The sequence below is a fragment of the Patagioenas fasciata genome, chromosome 10, assembly GCF_037038585.1.
Source record: "Patagioenas fasciata isolate bPatFas1 chromosome 10, bPatFas1.hap1, whole genome shotgun sequence".
NCBI classification, from domain to species: domain Eukaryota; kingdom Metazoa; phylum Chordata; class Aves; order Columbiformes; family Columbidae; genus Patagioenas; species Patagioenas fasciata.
Window position 1 is genome coordinate 2,611,681 of NC_092529.1, and position 25,705 is coordinate 2,637,385.

Here is a 25,705-nt window from a genome sequence, read left to right on the forward strand (position 1 = left end):
ATGGATCTGTTTGCAGAGCTACAAGGTAATCACTATGGTCACCTTTTGGGCCTCAAATCCAACACTGTCTCATTAGCCTAAAGGAAAAGATTTCCAAATTAATTTATGCATGGGTAGAAGGGAGAGAAGGAAAGAAACATACAGACATAATCAACATGATGAGTAAAATTCAGGAGATTCTGTGATGACTGTTGTACAACACAAACTTTCTCAAGTTTTACTGATAAGGTGGGTCCTTGCTGATCCAACCCTCAAATCAAGAGGAACAAAGTTACCAAAATGACCCAAAGAACACAGTGAGGTACGGAAAAACGGACCAGGAACCACAAAGTACAGGAGCTTCCATAATTTTAAAGCCTGTCGAATATTTCCTTGGGACTAAATTTATATGCAGTGAGGGAGCTCTCAGCCCAGAGCCACTCGGTATAGGCCAGAAAATACTTCTGGTTATGTTTTTGTCGGCACCCCAGTACCTATAAAATAGTAAATGAACAAAACCAACAATCTTCATGGTCTGCGCACTAAGGTGAGAGGAAACAAATGAAAACGCGTCTCAAATTCAACACAAGGGACTAAAATTTCATCGGCCTAGCAAAAAGGCAACTAAGATGAAACCAGTGCCCGTGCACCATCTCCCTCACGGCGGCCTTTCAGAAACACATATAACACAGCAAAAGGTTCAGGTTTGCAGATCTGACACAGAATCAAAGGCAATTTATTACAAAGCAGCTTCAAATCCAAGCGCGGGATCTGCGGGCCCGTCTCTAATCCTCCCATCGCGCCCAAGGCTCTCGATGGTGCCGCATGGGCCAGTTAAGCTGGACTAACTCCGCTGGTCCGGAGTTGGAGTTGGGCGATATTCATCTTCCCCTGGGCCGCCTTCAGAAACCAATCCTCAACAATGGGACTTCAGAAGAAAGAATAAAACATTGCCATTTTCCTTCTTTTTCAAACTTCTAGGCCTTTAATGCGATTAGAAAGGGGAGGGGGAGCGGATAGCAGCTTCTTCTTTTTTATGTTATGTATATTGTGTGTAAACAAATATGCAATTTGCTTTAAAAAGATAAGGTGATTAAATTTTTATCGGGCTTGTACTCTGTTGTCACCACAACAAAGAGAATTAGGAGGAGGAAAGAAAGGCCTTTTTATTTGAATTATGCTCTTACCAGAGGTTCTCTCCAGCACAGCTGTAAAGCCACTCAATGTTCTCCAAACAGGCCCTTTGATTGCATTTTATTCAACTTGTTTGCATTTGGAGCAATCGAAAGGAAAAGAACGCTCCACATTTTGATGTCTTAATGTTCCTTAATACCTTCTTTAATTTATATTAAGCTTCTTAACTAGGGTGATGAATTCTTCAAAAAACAATAAAGACCTAGTGCAGAAATCTTTCACGCACCATGAAAATTGAAATTATAATGTATTCATGGCTTCTTTTTTTTTTTGGTTATGAAAAAAAACATTATTTGGAAGAAAGATTTAAAGCACACACACAAAAAAATCCTGAAGTTGTACAAAAATTACTTGATCCACAGAAACAAGCACAAGTTCAAACCAATTATTACAAGGGAAGTAAAATCTTGTAGGAGGTGGAGGCAAAGAAACAGTAGGAGAATGCTGGGTTGCTATGAAGCTTTTCATAACCTATAAATTCCTTCTCCGTGCTTTTCCACAAAAGGAGCCTGTACATTTTTATCATTTTGTTTTCTCAAAATAAATTCAAATGTTTATCAGTTCTTTCTCTTTTATTATTAATTTACTTCTTCCCTAAAAAGAAGCTCTTCAGGTGCACAGTCCCACAGCGCGTTCCCCTCCCAATGCCTTCTCAGTCTGCCAAGAGCAGCAGCACCCATGGAAATTGGGGAACACCAAAAGTGGGGAACACCAACACCCACAGATGCAGCAGCTTCACACGTTCCTGGGGAGGTTCCCAAGTGGATCTCGGTCAAATGGGAACAGCAAGGGTCGCAAAATACAAAGTCCAGAAGAAGCCAACCGAGGGATGAGGCCGGACGGGTTTGTTTTTGCAGGCGCTGCGTGTTTTCTAGTTCTAGTTATAGGATGCTCCGTCTCGTTAAGCTTCAAACACTAATTATCTGGCCAATAGAAAATGAAAACCCCTCACTCTAAACTATTTCACTGCTCTTAAAAATCCCTTCTTCAAAAAACAAACACAGCTTGCAGTCGAAGTCCACGATGGTACAAACCAGCCTTAGCAACAAACATCCGAAAGAGCATGTTCTTGTTTTGCTTCCCTATTTCTCTGCTATTTCACCTTTTTAACTTAAATTTATGTTCCAATGCAACATCTTTAATTCTCAGCAATACATGTACACGTGCACGTGTGTAGCGACAAACACCTCACCTCGTCCCCTGAACGGCTGGAAATTCTTCTCTCAACACCAACAGCTCCGCGACAGGGACCGGGCACCTGGGTATTACAGCAACGAGCTTCCTAAACGAACCCTAAACCACGCCGAATCGTTTCAAACATCCTCAAAATAACGCATTTGAAAAACAACGTATATTTTCATGCGGAATGATAATTTTCCGTCGACTGCTCACCTACCTTCCCCAAGTCACGTTTTGAAGCAAATACCAGGAAAGCTCAAATTCAAACTTCGTTATAAAGACCGCCGCACGTGTATAAAACCCTTGCGAAACGGCTCGCTTGGCTGTACCGGCAATCAACCAGCCACAATAATCAAAACACTTCACAAGGTTCGCATGCTGCATTTACCATAGAGGAAGACAATGCTGATCTTAATCTAATCCCCACGTACTGTGGTGAAACCCTGAGCAGGGTCACAGCACAGGAGCAGAAGCATCAAATCCAAAGAGTTTAAGAGCAAATATGGACCACTCCAGCAATACCAAAAAACCTCCAGCACTGGGAAATTACAGTTATTCAAGCACAATAATTATAACAGGTAACACTTACTGTATCCCACCTATTAAAGCTTCTATCTACATTTTTTTAAGGGAGCAAGTATGAAATTCACACATCCAAACCAGTATTTAGGTACGTAACCAGTTGAAGCCTTAACCGTTGTATCCATGCAAGCTTGTGCCTTTAAGCAGAAATGATTCATTAATTTTAATTTGTTTTAAATGTCGAAATATCCCATCCAAGTAAATGGAGTCAACAAGCCGGCAAAGGATGAAGACACGTATCTGGTTTGTATTTAAAAACTAAAAAGCTCAAGTCTATACATTTCTTAGTCACCCACAAATCCTTCGCAATAACTAAGTTTCCTGCATTTCTTTTAATCCAGACACTGTGCTTCTCTCCATTCGGCACATGCTGTTTGAACAGTATTGAGCCTTCACCGATCCTTTTTGTATTATTTAACTATTACTATTTTAAAATGGTTTTATAGAAATTAATTGGCCAATGATTTGGGAAAGATTTGCAGAATGGGACTCTTTCTGTAAGCTGCTTCAATATCATTAATTCCAAAAATGTAAAGTCATCAGCCCACCCTCCAAATAAACCACTTGAAATTAATATAATTAATAAATTTTTAAAGGCATAACTTATAACGTTTCCTGTCTCCGCACCAAGAGTTTCAGCTCAAACTCCTCACGTTTTTTCTCAATAACCACAAAGGCCAGGAATAAACCTTTGAATCCAAAGTTAATGTTTTCTAATAGTTACTTTACAGGACTTCGGTTCCAAATAAACAGCAACACTAGCAAAGCTGAGCCCAGTGAAACGTTTATAAAGGGGCAGGCCCGCTAAGTCAGGCTTTAAATAAGACTTGCAGGGATCCCGTGACACAGACCCAGCACACGTTAATAACTTAATACCTTTATCCACGCCACTGTAATACTTCCATTTTTCTAGGCAAGCACCCAAGGGCTGGGTTTCCTTCCTCATTACACTCTTCCTGGGCACAGATTGTTCTAAAATCTGGGCAATTATATACCAGAAAATGCAGGTACAACCTCTGTGCATGGGAACCAGACCACGTTTAAGGCCAAAGGAGATGAATTTCCCTGAGCCACCCCCCAAAAAGACTCTCTCCATCCCTCTGAAATGTCCAGGTGCTGATATGGCTTGGAAATAAGATGCAGGCAAAGCAATGATGCTCAGATGTAGAAATTAATAACAAGCATCCTGATGCCAATCGGCTGGAGGAGAACACGTTACAGCATCCTAAATGACAATATTCCCACCGGTAGCACCACTTTGTTTGACTGTCCAGCTCCAAACCTGGCAGCGAGAGGCAGAAGGTTCAAAATTATTATTTCGGGGTGTTACGACAGCCGACCCAGCACCAGGGACTGAGGACCTGGGTTCCAAAACACCAATTTGACTGGCGTTGCAAAAAATCCAACCCCCACAAATAAATGCAGCGTTTCTAGGGAGCGCAGTAGGAGTGGAATTGGAGGAGAGAAAAATTAGATTAGAGAAAATGTAATATAACCAGCCAAAACACACAAACAAGTTAAAAATAAACGAGCCCTGTTACCAAAACCACAAAGGCAGCATCTTTGGTGATTTCTTTATGTTTGGGCTCTAGGATGGTCCATTAGAGTTCTCACATCTCAAGATTTATTTTTCTTGACAAATAAGTGTTAAACATTTGCTTTGTACCAACCTATCAGTGTTTATGAGACCCTAACTTACCCAAGGACGACACAGGAATATAGTTTAGCCTATCAACCTAAATGACTTGTGAGTGACCCTACCAAAGCATGGAAAATCTTTCGCCCAACGGGTTGTGCTGGAACACTGGATTTTTGGAGGCAGGGGGAGGAATAAAAGCCAGACAAATTCACACTCAAATGACATTTTCTCTGAAACCTCTTCTACATCTTCCCCCGAGCTCCCGCTGCTCACATTGCGATGCTGCTCCAGTCAACTCCGCACTTCCCGGCGTCTCCAAAGACATCCAATAAAAGGAAACAGAGTGTCCCTTCCAATACCCATCTGTGCCTGTGTTCTCTGCTCAGACCCCTGCCCCAGGGGTTTAACTCCCCCCATCCTCCCTCTCTCGTCAGCCTCAGTGGTCCCGATGTCTCCACTTACTGCTCAGGGCAGAGCTGATCAACTGCAGGTTCTGTGACGGCAACCGAGCGGCCGCTCGCAGTTCCGACAGCTGGTCCTGATTTTGCAGCAGGATCGTGGCAAATCTGTGCTTCAAACCCTCCCTTACGAGGAGGGAGAAAACAAGAAAAACAAACCCGAAGAAAAGGGAAGGACTGGGAAAGTGCCACGGATAAAGGACGCAGCCCCAGCCGATAACCATTTTGCCAGTAACATAGAGATTATCGCACCATGTTAAGTCAAGACGAAGTCCTATCTTATCCAGGTTCCTTCCTTACCAGCAGACACCGGAGGAGAAGGAAACCTGCCATGAACCACTATGTTAGGTCATGTTCTCCTTGGAAAGATTTGCAGACAGCAATGGGGTGCAGAGATAACCCAGGTACCGCATCCCGGGGCAGGTAAAGCATCAGCTCCAGCCCCACTTAAGATCTTCCAGCCTTGAAAATGGAAGCAGCAGCATTCCCTCCTCCCGCATCTTGATGACGAGGGAACTTGTAAGAGCGTTTGTTTTACACGCAGTTCATCTAGGCTACGGATCTATAGAAAGCTTACGTTAATACTTACACTGCTAAAATTAAAGCTCTAGTAAAAATGTTGACGTGAAAGAAAAGTCTTTACAAAATCTACCAGATGCACTCCCAAATACATTTAAACAATAAGTCTTAACATGATTTTCCCTTTATCCATTGGAAGAAATATGGGATACTGCAGGAAGATAAGAGCCTGAGGCTTTGGAAGGATCCCAGTTTGCCCAAGAGACACGCGGGTGGTTCAAATGAAGCAGCATCTTCAATTTCTTCTCCAAGGAAAAATATCCTGGGCAATGAGTGCATCAAGATCATCTCTATCAGAAGCGAGAAGTGCGTAGCAATTACTTGTAGGGTTTTATTTCACATTTACGTGCATCCTCTTCAACCTAACCATGTTTTATTCAAAAAGATGGCAGACATTAACACCAACTTCCAACTCCAAAGTGTACTTTTAGTGAATATTATTGGAACAAAACAGAAGAAAAGGCCTTAACATCAGAAGAGCCTCTCGGTCAGCTGTGCTGACTTCTAATAGAGGTTGGGTTGTGCTCTGCAATCTCAAATTATAATGGACAGACCACTCTATTCCCACCTTTTATTCAAGCCCTATTCTACCACTCCAAATATATACTACCTAAATTTGTATACTCTTTAACAGTAGTTAATCTTCAATTAAAATACCTAGAGCAGAAACTAAGATAACTGGTTTAAAAGGTAAAAGCTTATTGACAAAAATGTATTCTTCATATTGCTTTTTTTTTTTTAATTCTGCATATTAAAAATGTCATTTTTATGACTCGGAAAAAAAAAATCTTCAGGAATAATGAAGGCTAACAAAAGACTGAAGAGCAGTAATTTAAAAAGCTCCATATGTAGCATCCTGATTACTGTATCAGTCCCATTTCCATAACGAAGGGAGAAGTCGCCAAACCGCTGCCTGTCCTTTCTGGTGACAAGGGAAGGGCAAAGAGGACTCAGTGTTTGAGGCATCGTCCTACAGGCTCACAGGGAAGAACAAGAAGTCTCCGGCTTCACAATATGTGGGTGTCAGTGTCCGGGGCTCTTCTGGAATCCGGTAACCCCGGCTCCGGTGGTCCTGCACATGTCCTTAATTTGCAAGCAGCTGGGTTCAAAAGTTTATCCTCACTTTTTGACCTGCAAAGGTTTTTGCGTGTGTCGTACCACACGGGCTGGAGATGCGCACGGCCACGCAGGGTTTACGTGCACGGTTTGGCACGCAGAACGTATTGCATATGTTTAAATAGCAAAGCGTTATCCGGTAACACATCAGCGATGCGCACTGTGAGCATTCAGCCAAAACAAGCCAGGCTGCGTTTTAAGATCCAGTAAACTTCTGGATTTTTATGGCGTAACTGCTACAGGACACATCATGAAATAATTTAACTACAACAGACAGAATAGAAAGTACCACCAAACCTGCAAGCTTGACCAGATTAATACCATTAACACACCTACCACAGGTACGCCTACATAATAGATACAACAACCAGAGAATTATCTTCATATTTAGGTGTTTTTCATCACAAAAGCAGCGAGATAAAATGCCAGCGAGTCAAGGGGGGAAAGAGGCAGGGAAACTAAAGAGCCCAAGGAGGTTGGAACCTCTGAGCACAGTTTAATACCAGCAGCTAAAGTGCAGCCACAGACTGGTGGGGTGGGCAGAACTCAGAAGAATTAGATGTTGGCTGTAGAACATGTTGAGTATTTTCCTGAATTGCCCTAAAGCTCTCTCATCACAGGCAGAAATCCCTGATCTTAGCATAAAGCATCTATTTTTCAACCATTTTAGGGCTCGGTCGCAGCAGGTTGGTGCTGATCAGCTGAGCTCGGAGCTGCAAATCTCAGCGCATCACAACATCCTCACCGTGGTTGGAAGGGAGATCCGGGGTTAGGAATTTACACCGCATTTGCGACGGGTTCGAACGTTCAGCCGTGATCACCGAGGTAACGAACAGCAACTCATTAATCCGCGGAAAAGCGACGGTCGAGTCAAGCGCAACGGTTTTCTCGGCACTTGTGCTATTTTGAAATCTTGAATCAATTGTTTACAGAAGCTCTTCACTTGTGTTCACAGCACTAAGTGCTCCGCATACCAGCCAACCTTTAATAATTCCTAATGCGCAGCCTGTACCGAACGGCGGTTTGTTTTACTTAAACGATACAAACCAGCACACAAAGTGGATAAATAGTTCGTGATGAGTGGGAAACACAAATTTCCAACCAGAACAAGCACTTTGTGTTTGTTGATAAAAGTTGTAACTCTCAGCGCGAATTACACAACAGTAACTCTATTACAAACCAGTTCCAAACACAACAGGGGGGGGGAAATGCTTTGTATGCGACACAAATCAAGGCAAGTATGTAGGCATAATGGCATAGAAAAGTTATTTAACAGAAGAGCTCATACATCAGCAACTAAAACTGCGAATTAAAACATAAGATGGTGCCTCGGGGGGAACTCTGAGCACAAAGACACCACAGACTGCAAGTCTATGGGGACCAGACAGCTTGACCAATGCCAAAAAATGCAAGTCTCCCTTCAAAAGTTCCAGGGACACAAAGGAAAAAGTGAATGTTCAGGGCCATTGTGCATTGCAAACCGGCTCGTGACCTAAAAACCTCCCCAGCTTTCCAGGGAAATTTCCGGATTTCAACGGAAATGTTTTATGCGTCGCATTTGCTGCCGATCTGAGCCCCTGAATGGGGAAAATGAGGGGAAAAATCCGCCGAGAAAATTAAATTGTGCTTTCATTGTTAGACAGTCGTCACTGCACCCAGCGCAACAGTCAATGGAAACGCTTCCCATTTTAGTTTCAGCACCGTAACACCCAACTACTTCTAAAAAAAGAGACAAAATAATAAGTAATAATTCTAATGTATTACTGAAGCAAATAAAATAACTTTCCTTGAGTAATAAAGGCACAATGAGGGAAGAACAGGCTCTTCCCCCGGGCTGATGGCCCCGCGGCTGCTGCTGCGCATCGCACGGTGATGCTCTCCTAAGTAAACCGGGTTCTACTTGTGTCACAAGCATAAGTCGGGACTAACTCCAGACATTCAATACAATTGAACCGATGACTATTTCTCAGAGCAAAGATGACTGAGGAACAAGTGCTGCCTTACTCAGCCCCAAAACTGTAATGCAACTTGTGAGCAAGTTATTACAGCCCTAATAGACACCTGGACTGGAAATTAAGGAACCCAAGCCTGGGCAGTTTTGCTTGTTTGGCTTCTAGAAGTTCGTGGTATTATTCAGTCTCTGTCTCAGCTTCCCCACTTACAAAATGGGGTTAATGACGCTACAGCTCTTTACACAATACCTCCAAATACACGGCCCTTCTTAATCTGAAGAAAAGCTGCATATTACGTATTAAGTTTACAAATTGTCACTGTTGATGCGGCAGCCTGTTCCTTTTCATTTCCCGCTCAACCAACTGCACTGCGGGCTGAAGATCTTGATTTATTTCCGATTTCACACATTTTTTTAAAGAGTCTTTTCGCGGAGATGTAATTCACGAGTTGAACGTTTCATCAGACGCGCTTTTGTTAAGCGCGGTGCAGTGGGCACATTACCCAGGGTCATAAACTCTTAAGTCAAATCACAGGCAACTGAGCGGCTCCCGTCCCGTCCCTCCCGACGGCCTCCGCTGCCACAGAAGGCTAATTATTTCACAACAAAACTTGAGAAGTGTACTTTTTCCCCTAAAGCCATATTTGTTCATTGTTTCACTGTTTCTGCCTCCAGAGCGTGAATTCACGGCTGCAGTTCATATTTTTCCCATCGGAACCACAGCCAGGCACTAACGGGAGGAGCCGCACCGCAAAACGGCAGGGAAAAGGACTTGAAATGGTCGCTATCCATCATGCTTACGTAATGAATATAGCAATAAATTCATGTATGAATGTATAAAATTGCACCGGAATGATGCCAGACAGGAACTTTGAGACACATCCATGGGCAGAGCTCAGAATTCTGCAAAAATCTGGGACCTAACTGTGTCCCCTGCACTCAGACTGGGGCGAGTTATTCAAACATCTAAGCTGTTCTAATTAATTCTTACACTCAACATATTGCTTTTGTCACTCTTAGGGGTTTTTTTTCCTTTGATTATCAGTGTAACATTTGCAGAAAACACAGCCCTGCAAAAGTAGTTTCCCCATATAAGTAAAATATTAGATGGTTATGAGGAGTGAGGATCTAGAGGTCCAGAACGCCGTGATTATTGTATCAGCGCCATTTCTAGCACAGAATCACAGAATCCCAGAATGTCAGGGGTTGGAAGGGACCTGGAAAGCTCATCCAGTGCAATCCCCCCATGGAGCAGGAACACCCAGCTGAGGTTCCACAGGAAGGTGTCCAGGCGGGTTTGAATGGCTGCAGAGAAGGAGACTCCACAACCTCCCTTGGGACAGGTCCCAGGATGCGCTGACATGGAAAACAGAAGGCATGGAAATAGAGAAACAAGAGTCTCAGGTTATTGTTTTGTACTAAAATAGATATTTCCATTTTTAGGGGAAAAAGACCAAATCTCCACAAAGCAGCAAATTTATTGCTGACCTGTGACTGGTCTGGAAAAGGGAGCTCCCCAAACGTATAAGATTTGTCAGCCTCACCCAAAATAAAGCGAGTGGGGTTGGTTTTACTAAAATCTATTAGGACCAAGTGACGCTGCTAAAGAAGCTGAAGTTCATTCTAATCTCTTCTGTTGTCTGGAAGCTCCTGTTCGATCTCAGTCGCTTCTACGGCCTGGTTGTTTGCAAAAACCTCTGAATCCAACCTTTATGTTGTTTCCTACCCCAGAGTCTCTTTTCTGAGTGCGTCTGTGGGACCGGCACTCACAGAATGGAAAAACAGTCCCAGTGCACAAAAAGCCGCATCGCCCGTGGCACCGGGGTGAGCCAAAGGATGCTGTGTACAATACCACGTAAGGCAAGTTCGCTGCTCGGGAATTGGAGATGCAAAATGCCACCAGCCTGTTCCGTCTTAAAAACCACGCGCAGAGTGAAGACTGATAATTAAGCACGCAAATAAAACAGGTCTAACAAAGCCAATTTAATCAAGGCAATAAATTTATAACCACTGTCATCTTTATGTTTTCATGATGACCCAATACAGCACAGGCTGGATCAGCCTTCAGCAAGGCTGGGGGAAGGGGAACGACTCGGTTGACGCTTGGTCCCATTTAGTCATACAAAGCTGCAAGGAGGGTAATAATTTCGCGATGAAAAACCTCAAAAAGACCCATCAAAACATGGCAGGCTCCAGAGATGGGCTTTGCCAAAAGGCTGGTTTGGGGACGGACAGGGCTACAAAGCTGCTATTAAGCTTCAAATTCTTAAAATAAGCCCATAAACTCAGAAAATATTTATCTGGAAGGGTGGCAGCCCAATAAAAGTTTTATGGATGTTTTAAAGCCGCCCTGTCAGGGGAACAGCCGCTCGGTCACCTCCCGCCCTCCTAACTAAACACACCGAAAAAGCAGGGCCGTGGGTCGGGATCCCCAGTGGGAACAACAGGGGAGCCTGGAAAACGGCTCCCACCTCCCACAACCCCTCACAAACACCCCATCAGGTATCATATAATCACTATACATAACATACTACTACTAATAATATAATCAGTATACATAAGTAAGCAACACCATAGCGAAATACAAAACCTACCTGGTTTTAAAGTTTGTATTTCTAGAAGCACCGTGCACCAAGAGGTTGTAAGATCACACGTTTTGGGCTCCTCAAGTGAATTTGGGACTGGCTCGCAAAGATGGACACCAGGCCAAGTGTAAAGGGACAGGAAAAGTCCACTTTGGACGTCCCTGCATCCCATCTCTGTTAACACTCCAGATGAAAATCGAGCTGAAGTAATGCAGACAGGGAGTTTAAAAGGAAAAGAACATCAAATTCACTTCTGAAACTGTGCTGGAAAGGACAGCCAGAGGAGCGATGCTGCTCCTCCATCGCTATCCCCACTCCGTCCTATCCTTTCCTATCCCCCCACCATCACCAAAATCTAAAACCCCACACAAAGCTCAGCCAAAAGGAGCTTGGCACCTTCCAGGGGGAAATAATCAGAAGCAGTAAAATCAAAATGGGATGGAAGATCAGAGTCAACGATGAACGAAAACCTGTTTGGAGCCAAGCAGACTCTCACCGCTCACACGCAGGAAAAATCAGGAGCAACTCTCAGAGACACGAACTTCAATACGTTGGCGGTCATTCCACTCTTCCCGGGCAGCACCACCCTATGTGGCTCCTTTAATATCTTCTTTTTTCCCCAAGTAAAACACCTATAGAGTTAAAACCAACACAAACACCCAAATAAAATCACCCCAGCGTCCTGCAGAGCAGGCTGAGGCTGCACTGGTTGAGGGACAGATGGTTCCTCTCCCCACTGTCGTGTTTGTGTTTTTAGAGGCTTTTTTAAATGTATTGTGTTACTCCATCAATCTTAGCGAATTGTCCGTCTTGTAAAATTCTTTTAATTATGTTATTTTCTTCTCGTTATCTGCATTATCTAAAATTATTTATACTGTTATAATCTGGGTTTCAAACACCGGTTATAAACATTGTCGCAATAGTTATTACATGGGGACTCATATAAGCACATACACATAGACAAATTATTTACTTCCCGACTGCTCTGTGACACTGTAATGTGATTTTGTTTCGCCAACATGCTTCCCTACCAAATATGAGAATAAAGAAGACTAGAGGGACAAGATCTAATCTGCCTTCCCCTGGGATCCCAGAGCAGTTTTCCTGAGGATGGTACAACACTGTCCTGTATTTCAAGCCTTGTTGGCCACTCTTTTCCGGGGGAGCGAAGCAGCGTCTGAGCCGGCGTTTGGCAGGAGGAGTAAGTGCTCTGTTAGATTAAATTTCAGTGTAATGTTCTCGATAGGAATCGCAGCACCATCCCTAAAGTGCAACGGGAGGGTAAAACGCCAACCGTCGAGATGGATGGTTTGTTTTTATTTTTATAGAGATTTTCTAAACCTCAACTTTCACCTCCTCGCCCCCTCCCTCTCCTGTTCTCAGTCACCTCCAATAGCCCATCTGTCTGCCTCATTTAATAGAAACCTATATTTCCTAGCTAATGGATACATTTGGCTAAGAAGATAATCTCTTTGTGTTCGCTTCAGTTGTCACATTCCTGTTATCATATTAATACTGATTAAATACAAAACCCAACATTCAAGTCGGACCCCACACATTATTTAAAAGAGCGACACGACGTTCATATTTTGGCCCTGGGAAACCTCAGCCGGAATAGAAGGGGCCTCCATGTCACCCTTCAGCCGGGATGCCACCCATTGGGATTTTTACAGGACAGGATTATTTCAATAGCTTTGTCTTATATGAGACCACCAGCCAAAGTTCCAGTTTCCTGATGAGCTCCAGGGCTGGTACAAACCTCTTGTATCCCAAGAAAACCACAATGACACAGGTCAAGCAACACAACGCTGGGGGCTACAAGACAGGAGGGGTCAGGACAGATCTCAGCACGCTCAGAAATGTCCAGAGGTGATTCACAACCCGCTCTTGTGCCTCAGTTTCCCCCGTCTGTATGTGAGAGTATTTCCCGAGCTCTGTTTGGGTCTGCGCGCTGAGGTGCTGCAGAAAAATGAAGTACTAACCGTCAGACATCAAACCAGCAAAAACTAATTCAACAGATCCTGGGATTTAAGCCAACCCCATAACACGGCGCATTTTACAAGCGGTCGCTCACACGCGTGACACAGCACATTGCCAACCCTTAAAGCCATCCTCAATTCCACAACGACTCCACTCACCACATCTATCTTGCATCAAGGCCCCGATGAATTTACACTGCTCCTTTCTCACTTCTTGTGTGACCATCGTCTGGCTCTGTGGAGAGGGAAGACTGGGACACGATAGCCGTGGAAATGAACCCCACAGGACGCACACTTGAATTCGCAGTTCTGCTCATAACCTCGCCACCGCTCATTTTTAAATAAAAATTATTAATAGGGCTACTCATTGAGATTCAGGGTTTATCCTATTCCACTAACGGACTGACACTGCCATTCAATAGAAGCACTAATTAGTAAGACTTAACCTCGAAGTTCTGCTCAAATTAAGCATGTAGGTCATTGATTTTTCAAAAGTGCTATTCGATAGAATCACAATGTCCTGAGCTGGAAGGGACCCACAAGGATCATGGGGTCCAACTCCTGTCCCTGCACAGGACACCCCACAGTTCACCCCGTGTGTCTGAGGACGTTGTCCAGTCTCTTCTTGAACACTGTCAGGTTGGGGCTGTGACACCTCCCTGGGGAGCCTGTTCCAGTGTCCAGCACCTCTGGGTGAAGAACCTTTTCCTAATGTCCAATCTAAACCTCCCAGGCACATCTTCCTGCCATTCCCTGGGGTGAGTAAGAACCTAAGTCACATGTACCGGTCATCTTTGTGTGCGAATATCAAGCCTGAGAATGGAAGCACAGTAATTAGTTACATATACTACACATGCAGATTATTTATTAGTTACTGAAGATGGAGCCAGTATTACTGTTCTGATTCCCCCCACCTCTCCTAGAGATGAGGTACGAGCTGCAGACACCCCGCTCAGCCCATACCTTCCCTAAAAAGAAAGGGACGCGACACCTCCCGAGCGACTCTGGAGCAGATGAGGTTATCCCATGGTCAGGAAAGCTCCCCACGGATGTCAAAAAGGCCAACCTAACCTTCTGAGATCCGTACAAACAAACAGCTGAACATGGAGAGCCTTGAACCGAGGGGCTGCTGTTTACCTAACCCCTGAACCGCACAAGACATCAATCCCTGCCTTATTAAAGAACCGCCTCCACGGGGCAGGCACGGCGGCTGCGGCGGCATCGCCCGCTCGCGGCTGCACCGGGGTCGGAGGAAGTTCCAACAGGCCCCGCTCCGTAAATAAAATCCTTCTGGCCTGCGATAACTAAATTGTATTAAGACCGGCTCAGACAGCTTCAATTAGAAATAAGCGGCAGGGGCGGACTGAAATACCCGCCGTCAATTTGCTGACAGCTGGGCTTTTCCACCCCGAACCAATTCTAACTACCCAGATCAATGAAAGGAGCAGAGAATCCATAACATGCTTCCACTTATTATATGTGTAATCCATATGTACATGTGTCCTGAAATCAAAACCATGTCTACATAATAAAGGAGTAAAAGCTTTAAGTAGAGAAGAAAATCAACAGGTTTTTAACAGGAGATTCCCAACCACCAGCAAGCAAAACAAAGGTCTGAATAACACAGATCCTTCCCCACACTTTGAGCGTTTCTCTCTCTTCTTAACCAGCCTGAAAGCAACTGTTTGTGTATATTACAAATCCATCCTTTCTTTATGAAATTAGCAAAAGTAAGGTTATTCAAATAAACTCATTTGCAACACTGCAGGACTAAGGATTGTCAATACCATTTTTTCCTCCGAGCCCAAACTTCAGCCTTTCTCTGAATGACAGAAAAAGAAAAACACAACTAAAACCAATTACACCATGTCCTCGCACTACTTGCTTAGAGCACAGCAAGGAAAATACGAAGAAAAACTAGGGAAAAAAGTCAGGGATTGGTGAATCGGGCATCAATATCCACAGGAGCTGCAGAGGGACTGTAATCTCCGTACATCTTCTGAGGAGGCACTTGTGAGAACAGGCGATTGTAATGGGCCATGAAAAGAAAATCCCCACTCTGTGATATACAGCCCGCTCCTGTCAGCGGGAACTCGCATTCTTTAGCACATTTTCGGTCCTTGGAAACGTCGTCTTTCCCTCTGCTGGTGGTGGTACCCGGCACACGCTGCTTGGCACAGCCCACGGCCCATCGTGCCAGCTTGAAAAGATAACTCATTTCAGTCATAAAGAAAACAAGCGCATATTCTTCACGTCGTATTCATATTATAATACCAATCCTGATGAGCTGATACTTCAGGAACAGGCAGACAAACAGTCCTTAGCTTAACACATCCCTACATTAACTGGTCAAAAGAGAAATGTGGAATGTTGTTATTCTTTCACAGACAGAAAGCTGAGTAGGTAAACAAATGTATTCAGAAGTAAATAGGTACCTGGCAGCAAAACCATGTACTGACTTAAAATCTTCAGACGCACAGTGAAAGGCTGCACCATACAAACAATATTCTTCATTTATATACGAAGAGACAGTATAGGATGAAACAGAATAACTGAAGGGATGGCACGGCTCCATTTTCCTGGCTTGGGATTCTGTAGCTATTAATGTATTTACTTTAAAAGCAAAAAGCAGCTGAGGCTGCTCAGGGTTGTGGGGGCAAGGAAGGGGCTGAGGAGGGAGAAAAGGTAAAGGGTCAAACAAAGTGAACCGACAGCACTGGGCATGGGGATGATAAGAAATAGATTAGGGTAAAACACTGGAAAAATGAAACTGGGCAGCTAATCAGTTTTCACAGGGAAGAACAGGTTCTCTGAATTACCAAATTGTCTTAATTTCCTACTCTGGAATAGTTGGGGAGCAGGAGAACCTCTCTGACCTACTGACCACCCCCTTCTAACCCACCCCAGGTACCATTGGCTTCCTGGCCACAAGGGCCCAGTGCTGGCTCATGGTCACCCTGCTGTCCCCAGGACCCCCAGGCCCCTTTCCCCTACACTGCTCTCTAATAGCTCATTCCCCAACTTATACTGGAACCTGGGGTTGTTCCTGCCCAGATGTGAGACTCTACACTTGCCCTTGTTGTATTTCATTAAATAAGGTACTACACACAACTCTCTTTTTTGTGTTGTAAGGTTGCCTAGCCAATCTGTATAGACACATAATAAAACCCACTGTTAGCTGCATTCTTTCTCGAGAAAAAAAAGAATGTTTTAACACTCAAAAGTACAGCAAGAGTGTATTGAATTTGTAAAATGAAACACCTCAACATGACAACAAATAACCCTCGACACAAGGTAGCACATGCGTGCTGCAAACAGCACACGCTGTCAGACCAAACCGCGGTGCTTCGGGAAAGCAAGAGCCCTTATTTTGTTCCACACCACATTCTAATCCAAACCGTTTGCAATTTCAGCAGCATAAAAACCAGCGAAATCACAATTAAACGCAGAATTTGGTCTATAAGGAACAGGATATTGGGTCTGTAGCGAAGCATCTCAAAGTGAAAAACATCCTAAATGACAACGCAGCGGGAATTTTAAAACTTGAATACGGTTCTATTCTGCATTTGCATGACTACAGAGCTTTGCAACCATCACACATGTAAAATAGGGTTGGATCGCTTTTATAGGCAAATAACCTGCTTCACTGTCTCATTTCGAATATTTAATTTTGCCACCCACCACCATGGTTCTTTTTTTACTCCCTTTTTTCCTTCTAAAAGGTAACTCAGAGTAACAGAACCCCATTTGACACAGGATTTCCCAAGCGGGTCAGGAAGGTTTGTGACCGTCCGATGGGGCAGGTTCACACAACCGCAGAACGAAGCCAAAAGACATTAGATAATGTGGAAGAGGGTCCACGTTTGCAGTGAAGTGATGGCAAATACGAGCTCAGAACGCAGCATTTTCTCAGCTCCATCAATCCCCGATGTGTCCTGCCAGTAATCCGGGACTTACAGGTCCTCTGGGAATTATTCAAAGATCAGCTCGCACTATAGCAAGTATCAGGTGTTTCGCTATTCAGGGCAGGGAAAGAGGTTCAGCACACAATGGGTCACAGAGCAATGGGATGTTCCTGGCGACCACCCCGAGCTCCGGCTCCAAGTCACTGGTGGACGTGATGAGCAGGGAAGAAACACAGGATTCCATCATATGGTGTAGAACCACCAGTGGTTTTTCCATCGACGATGCTTTCCTGCAGCTCCTCTTGTGCAGGAATAAAAAGGGTGTGTAGGAGGTAAAAAACAAGGCTCAGTCTCATTTTTTGCTCAGTTACCCAATGTAGACTCCACTACACCCAACACCAGGGCTTGGACAGGAGCTGGAGCTTTCTCCTCCCCAGTTTTAGTGCTAAAGTTAGGTTATGGTTGGACACCATCCTGAGGGTCTCTTCCAGCTGAAATGATGCTATGATTCTATGACACTCAAACATTGCAGTGTTACATGCGGTCTGATAATTTACCACCTGTTTCTGCTCAATCCCAGAAGAGGAACCTGCTCAACAGATGCTCCAGTGGCAACTTGATGTCCAAGGAGTCTTCACCTCCCCCAGGTACACACCATTAACCAACCTTTGCAACCAGAGATCTAAATTTAGAGACTTAGACCTGCAATTCCATCATTAAAGTCAAGACCAGGATCTACTGGTACTCAGGTGAATGAGGCAGAGAGGCAGTTAATAAATTAACACCTCCCTGACTTCAGTTTTCATTCAGAAAGAACGAGTGTAAATCTTGACTTTGACTCCGCAAAAAGAACGCTCCAAGGTCAGTAAATGTGGATATTCAAAGGTCAATACAAGGCTGGTTTGATTCCTTAATTTTGTACATATACAGTACAAATTCCCGGCTCCTCCGTGCTCACCGGGACTCTCGCATCGCTGCAGTTTAATCCGCTCAAGAGGGGATCACGCGGTGATGCTTCCCTGGCAAGAACCCTCTCCATCCTCATCCCTGCTCCCCGGCCAACACAAGGCAGAGGAGCAGATTGGCGCCTGAAGCACCCCTGAAGGATTTGGGGTTTTGTTTGGTTTAGAGGGTAGGGGAAGAGCGACTGCGAAAGAACAAGCAGAGCTAATCTCCAGCTTTTAAATAAAACCCAGCAACACAGATTTCCTTGCCCTTGGGCTTTTGTTTTTCCTCTTGACTGAAATCCTGCTCGGCCTCACCTGATACCGCCAGGGATGGCAACTCACCAGCCCCTTGCTGCCAACCATGTGCTTTTATTAAACGAAGAGCCAGGCTGGGAAAACGCAGACATTAAACAGGCCTAAATTTCATTTGGCCTAAGAAAGGAAGATTATCCTATTCTAATGCAACACAAAGAATTCCAAATATCAAGATCTCCCACCAAAAAAAACAAGTGTGCTGCTTAGTGACAGGGTGTTTAATTACTCTCAGTGCAATGAAAAGGTTTAGACTGCCCCAATCCTGCTGATGTCAGCAGGGACCGCCCTGCCCTCCAAATTCAAGTGGAGAATATGACATTTACCTACAATTGTTTTAAAAAAATAACTAATATTCCACAAGTGCCAGCTACATCAGTGCATTGAGAGCTACCTGAAGTGAGAACCTCTTGATTGATAATAAAAACAAGACATATCAAAAAAGAATATAATGAAGACACCTCTGAAGGGGAAAGTTATAGAAAACAATGGGATACATACATTATTTTCCTGTTACATTCTTCTATCTTTGCACAACTAATCTCCCTCATACCATTTGACCTCTGTTCAACTTCCTCGCTTAAGTGGAGTGCTAAAAAATAAATTATTTGAATCTCAATTTTAAATCTCCGGTTTTTAACTGGAATTGAAACAATGCAGATGCGCTGCTCACCTGCAGCTCCTACAGCAAAGCCCTCCCGCTACATCATTCACCACTTTGCAAACCGGAGCGCAATCCCATCCACCAAACCACAACGACAAACCGTCTCCACGATGCACTGAAGTGGGAAACACAATACTCAGCATTTTTACTCCTTAATTTGATGCGCAAAATATGCCAGATTCTCAACAATAAGGTACGCTGGTTAATTCTTCGCACTGCAGGATCCATCCCAGAGGTGCCGTGTGCCCTGGACTGGGGAGCACATCTGGGTTATTCCTTCAGAACAGAGGGATGGTGACTCCACCACTGCCCTGGGCAGCCTGTTCAAACCAGACACAGTCTACAAAGTGCACGATACCTTGTCATTCAAGCAATAAAACCGTGCCCGAACGCAAAACCAGAAACAAGATGAAAAATACACTGTTCTCCCACTAAAAAACCCAGACGCCAGCAAACATCCAGGCCAACTACACATGAGCGTTCCCAAAATGGAACCACATCTTCCTCTGCAAAGAGGATCTGGCACTGCCAGGGGTCTCTGTTAAATAACAGCTCTCAATAGTCAAGTTACACTTTGCTTTATTTCATGTTATGAGCTCTACTTCTACCTCCCTGGACCACCCGAAGGGATCCCTCTCCATTATGTTCTTCAAATACTTGCAGATAATCATATCTCCCACTTAGACATCATTTAGCCAAGTCTCATGCGTTTCTTTTCATCTTCCTTCCCTCATAAATCAAATCCCTTCAGCCTCTCCAGCATTCTTGCTGCTCTTCCCTGAATTTCTTCCAAATTGCTGACATCTTTCAGCGACCGAGGAACTTCCAATTGCATGCTGTACTCTAGATGTGCTTTTTGTACTCTAAAGAAAGATAATTAAGCCTTTTCAAGAAATACGCTCCGAGTCTGGAATAAATCTAAATCAGAGATTGTTTTTTTGGTCCTCCTTTGCAGACTGGATAGTAATTATCCCCGTTTCAGAGAGCAGAAGAGCAGTAAGAAGTATCTGAATTATTGCCGCACACAAGCGGTGCCAGAATAAGAAACAGAGCTGGTTCTGCCAAGTCTCAGCCCACAGCCGACGTTCCCAGGCTGCAATGGACCCGTGGGCAAACACGAGCCACGTCCAAGTGGCCACGAATGACACTTGGGAAGCCCAGGGCTTGCTCGGCTGAGCCGGAGGCTGTTGGGATCAGTGGGAACACAAAACACCCCACAACGTGCCACAGGCTGCTAATGCCAGCAACACTCAGCACACAACCATACATCTACCTGCTTTTTATTGCCGTGCAGAAGTTTGTTGCTAAAACCAGTCCTTAGCTGCCGTTGGGTTAACGACCCGATCAAGCGATTCAAGTCTAGAGGTTAAGACTGGTTTTAAATCCAAGAGGACTGACTGATTAAGACAGTCCAAGGCACCTTTCAACTTGTACATTTGCTTCCCTTCCCTCCCACTCACCGATACGTTTGTGAAGGAATCGTGGGGAAATAACTTCAGAAAAATCACAAAATAAGTCTATAAGAGAGACTATAGAAGGGGAAGCAAGGCTGAACAATGGGAGGAGAGAGAGGGGAGTCTGATCAGTTAAATTTAATAATCATCATAAAAAAACCTAAAAAGCCACAAACAGGATGCAGACACATTAAAAAAGCAACACTGACCTAACACAGGAATGTGAACTGCAGTTGACTTAAACAGCGTTACAGCAATAGCCCTCCCCCTGCACACAAATCTCTGCAGCTCTTAAAGACACAGGTTCGCAGGGACCATCTGAATTGTGTGGGTTTTGCCTCGCCGGCCACACTTCGTTTGATACTCTCAGCTTGAGCTGATTTAGCTTTTTGCCTCTTCTTTCCAGATAGCAAGAATACCCAGATTTGACCCAGACTAAAGAAAACTAAGTTGTATTATTCTGCCTGCCTTAGAGAGGTATTGAATTCTACTATTCTGCTACATATTATTCTCAATGAAAGAACAAACTATAAAGGGTCCTCTGTTTCACGGGCTGCTGTTAAACATCAGTAGAGTATACCCGAGATTAGATAATGAACACCTTGGTGAAAGGTATCATTTCCTCCCACTAACTCGATATACAGAGCAAAAAGCACTTTTCTAAATCTGCTTACAATTTCCTAAATGTGACTGCTGGTTCACAATTATATTACATCCACACCAGTGACAAAGGTTCCTTATTGGGCTTCTCCCCATCCCATGAAGAACCATTTGCTCCATCCAAAATGTGGAAACAGCAACGTAAACGCCATCCTCCTGGCATTCTTCGCTGTCATCGTATTTTTGCCTCCGGGAGATAAAAGCTACTAAGAACACTACATTTTTAAGCAAGATATCATCTTGATTTTCAGCGCTAAGGTCGTTTACACATCATTTCACCACCTACCTAAAGGCACCTACCTTAGAAACGCTTAAAAGCTTTTCTAGAATATAAAACGCAAAACAAACATGGTGCAAATTCTGTTTTTTTTAAATATGCACGGTCCTTGCTAATCAGGCACTCAGACTTGTTTGCAAAGTTCAGCATTTGGTGACAGCTACGACAGAATACGGGAGGTTTTGTGTCTAGTCAGAAATTCTTATCTTATGATGGAAAGAAGAAAGGAAATTTGCTGTGATCAAAATTAGTGCACTTGCATCAAGTCTTAAGATAAATGGAAAACAGTCCAGAAATCAGGAAGCTCCACGTTTTTCTGTAGATCAATCACTATGTGATTGCTCACTGTCACAGAACATCACGGTTTCTTTTCTCCGCTTGTACGACAGAGATAATCTTGCTCGTCTCCCTAAAGAGGGCGGAAGATTAACCAGTGACAAATGGGCTGAAGACACTACAGAAATAGAAAGTGCTCCAAGAATCATTAAAAACTTATCCCACAACCTGAGTTAAACGCAGCACCTGTTATTGCCTATCGAAAAGGCTCAGAACTACTTTCCTAACTTAAGGAGGAAAAAAAACCCAGCACTGACACACTTAGAAGCTCCAGTACCCATCAATCCCCATGTTCTAACCTAAAGAGGTATAAAATCCTCACTCTAATTCACCAAAGATGAAAATAATACAGTAATATATAATATCATAAAACCAAGAGGCAGAAGCAATAAAACCAATTCTCAAGATCTCCAAAAAGTCATTTGTCAAGCAGTTTTTGCTCGGAGGCAAGTCAGGTAATAGCATGCACAACAGAGGCAATTTAAGGAACTTGCATCCACTATACTATAGTTAACAAATAGCCACAGGTAAAAATGAGCACAGGTCTACTTTCCTTTACTTGTTCAGAAGGGCTCTGGTGCAAATCACATGTATATTAAGAGAGCAGAGATATCCACAGACCTTTCTGGGCAGAGTGTGATTTCGATACTATTGACACTTAACAATGAGTCGTTTTGAGACCAGAGTTTGACACAGGAAATGTGGCTTCAGGCCATTCAGTTGTGCAATGTAAGTCACAGCCACCATCATTTAATTAGAAGAGGTCCAATCCACCAAGTAATCAGTGATCCGACTGAGTATGAGCCGATTTCAAGATTTCTGCACACTACTAGTGACGTTCAGACTTGCAATATGGAAAGATCATCACCTACACTCAACAGAAAACTAAAGAAGGGTTGATTCAGACTATAAGGAAAAAAATCATTATGCTGAGGGCGGTGAGAGCCTGGCCCAGGTTGGCCAGAGAGGTGGTGGATGAACCATCCCTGGAGACATCCCAGGCCAGGCTGGACGGGGCTCTGAGCAACCTGAGCTGGTGAAGATGTCCCTGTCATGGCAGGGGTGGCACTGGGGGAGCTGGGAAGGTCCCTTCAACCCAAACTGTTCTATGATTCCACAATTAGCACTTGTTAGCCGACAAGCACCTACCTGGAATTCGGATTTTAAATTTACCACTTTGTCCAAAACCACCGTCTATTATTCCATCTTCTCCCGTAGATAGTTTGACTTTCAGACCCACAAAAATCTGGATGTTTGTTTCCTTTTTGAACAATGAGCGACCGATCACGCTGTAATCATCCATCACCTGCAAGAGAAATCGGGCTTCGTGAGCCTGCAGTCTGAAGCGACGAACCAAATTATATCTATGAGATACAATGAATCTGGTGACTTCTATCCCCTGCTCCTGGAAAACCAGTTATCCTTATGAATGAACAAAACTCTAGACAGACCATCTAAACTGCTGAGATTAAGGCAATTCATGTCAAAAACTGTAGAAAAAATAAGTGAATAATACATTTCTGCTTTCGCCTCCTTTCTACTCATAGAGATAGAACAAAACCTGCATCAGAAAATGCTTTCAAGATCAGTTAATTAAACTCTCTTTTCTGTTTCGAAACCTCTCCGTAAAAGTCATTTAAGTAGCTACGCTCACAAAAAGTTCATTCCATTACTCATCCTACAGCTAAGTATATTATCACCTGCATAAACCATTCCGTCTCCCAGCTCCAGAACTGCCCTTCAACAGCTACACTTCAAAAAAAAAATACAGAATTACTTCAAATTTCTAAATAGAGACTTTTAGATATTCACCTTTACATACGTATTTGATTTGTTAAACTGAAAGCCTTATGACCATTGTGTCCAATTTTAATTTCAAGGTTTGTAACCCGGCGGGAAGAGCCGTTCCAAGCCCAATTCTTAATTAAGCTATCAGGAACAAGAGGCACAAGGGCAGCGGGTGAGGCGAGATAAACAACCCTCCCCTCGGCATTACAAAGGAGAAGGTGCAGTCAAGTGAGCCTAATCCCGTAGGTGTGAATATCCTTGTACACCTAACGCCTGCACCTCGTAGTCATAGCAAGAGCATTTATTTGTCACAAGAAATAAGGGGTAATCACTTTAAATCTTTTCAATATTTTTTTTTTTTTTAGTGGCAAAAGTTGCTGCTCTTCTTCATATTTTATAATAGATAAACCTAAGGGTTTCAAAGATCAAAGTGAGTTAGAATGGTAAAGGATTATAACCCATTTTGAACGCTCCCCTTTATTCAGTTTAACTGATGACTCCAAGTATTGCAGGTTTGTTGAGCCACTCTCCTTCCCCAAAGCCTCTTCCACGAACAGGAGTACCTTGTTTAGTATTTTGTTACACAGGTATGCCTCTATTTTCATGTCAATGGCAGTATGGTGGTAAATCTACCATGAGAAATTGAATTTGGGGTTTTTTGGGTTTATCTGCTAAGCTATCACCAGCCTTCCAAGGGCTGCACAGCACCAGGGACCTCTGGCAGGGTAAGAAACCTCCACAGCTCTTTTTCCACGTGGAAACAAGAACCACCACCCAATCTTTTCCCAAAAGGTCACGTTTCTGGTGGTTGTTGTGGTGGTTTTGCGTGTTTGGGTTTGTTTGTGTGTGTTCTGTGGTTTTTTGTTTTGTTTCTTTAGGGGTTTTTTTGGGTGCCTGCCCTCTCCCACCCCCAACAAAACACGCTTCAACATACCTTGTGGACCATTAACGGTAACATTGATATCACTGCTTGGCAACCTCTGGCTTAAATTTAAAACTGAATGTCTTTCACTAGAGCCGCTGATAATGGGTAGGGGAAGAGAAGCTGTCAGGCACACTTGCCTTTCTTCAGGTCTGAAATCAAAGACCAGCTGTTCATTCCAACTGAAGACGCACTTAAAATTCTCAAAACCTTAATTTTTCCAGTTGTATTAGCTGATGAAATAAAAATAGTACTTCTTCCTATACAATCTGTTATTCCTAAAACAAGAATTTTACAACCAAACACCCCTCTTCTTCACCACTGGCCATGTGCTCCTTACCCCGTGTTTGAAATACAGACGATCTCTTACACTCCCAGTGAGGATCTTCCCTATATCTATTATTTTTGTAGTTCTCCCACAAAATAGCACAGGAAGCCAACTCTACAGACAACATAAACACCTTTTATTTTTCCAAGAGCACTTCAAAGTTATCCTTAATTAAAAATGGAATTACAGGGTGAGCAATCAGGTTCCAGCCTCCCCAGCAAGATGGTCGGAAACAACTTGGAACGATTCCTGCGAACAAGTGTTACAGGCACCATGTGCCTTTGAGTAAACTTGTAATGATAACCTGCTGTTTATTATTACAACAGCAACAAAATCTATCACCCTTTAGATATGGCATACTCAACACCTTTAGATTTTAAAACCCCTCATCTTTCGTAAGTAAGTGTGTCTCTTTTTAGGGTCTTGCTCTTGGACACGTGGTTTAGCAAAGTAATCGAGGGCTCCAGTTGAGTTGTTCCTCACACTCCAAAGGTTAATTTGGAAAAAAATATAATAAAATAATAATAATCCCTCCTTTAGCCAATTTATATGTTCTGTCTATATCACCATTATTCCTTGGGCATCTCTGTTGGCCATTAGGAAAACAACTGCTTTAGCAGCATTGAGATAAGTGATCAGTGACCTGCCTGAGTGGCTGTTTGGAATAAAACCTTTATGAGCTGAAGTCTCAGTCTTGTACACTAAATACTACACATCCCATCCCGTGTCATCCATGTCCCTTCCTCCCCCCAAATATCATTGATTTATCCCTAAAGACTAAATAATGAGAGACTCTCCGACGTAAGATAAGCGGCCGCTAAAATCCATGGGTAAAGGAGAAAGAATTGCTGTGAAGGAAACTTCATTTTCT

General features: G+C 43.5%; 1 protein-coding gene across 1 annotated transcript in view; it reads right to left on the reverse strand.

The window, feature by feature from the left end:
• Positions 1 to 25,705, reverse strand: part of EEFSEC (eukaryotic elongation factor, selenocysteine-tRNA specific) — a 100,385-nt gene that overhangs the window by 9,515 nt on the left and 65,165 nt on the right. Inside the window, exon 6 of the mRNA XM_065845988.2 lies at positions 22,946 to 23,102. Coding sequence (XP_065702060.1) covers positions 22,946 to 23,102 — 157 coding nt within the window. The remainder of the gene's footprint in view (positions 1 to 22,945; positions 23,103 to 25,705) is intronic.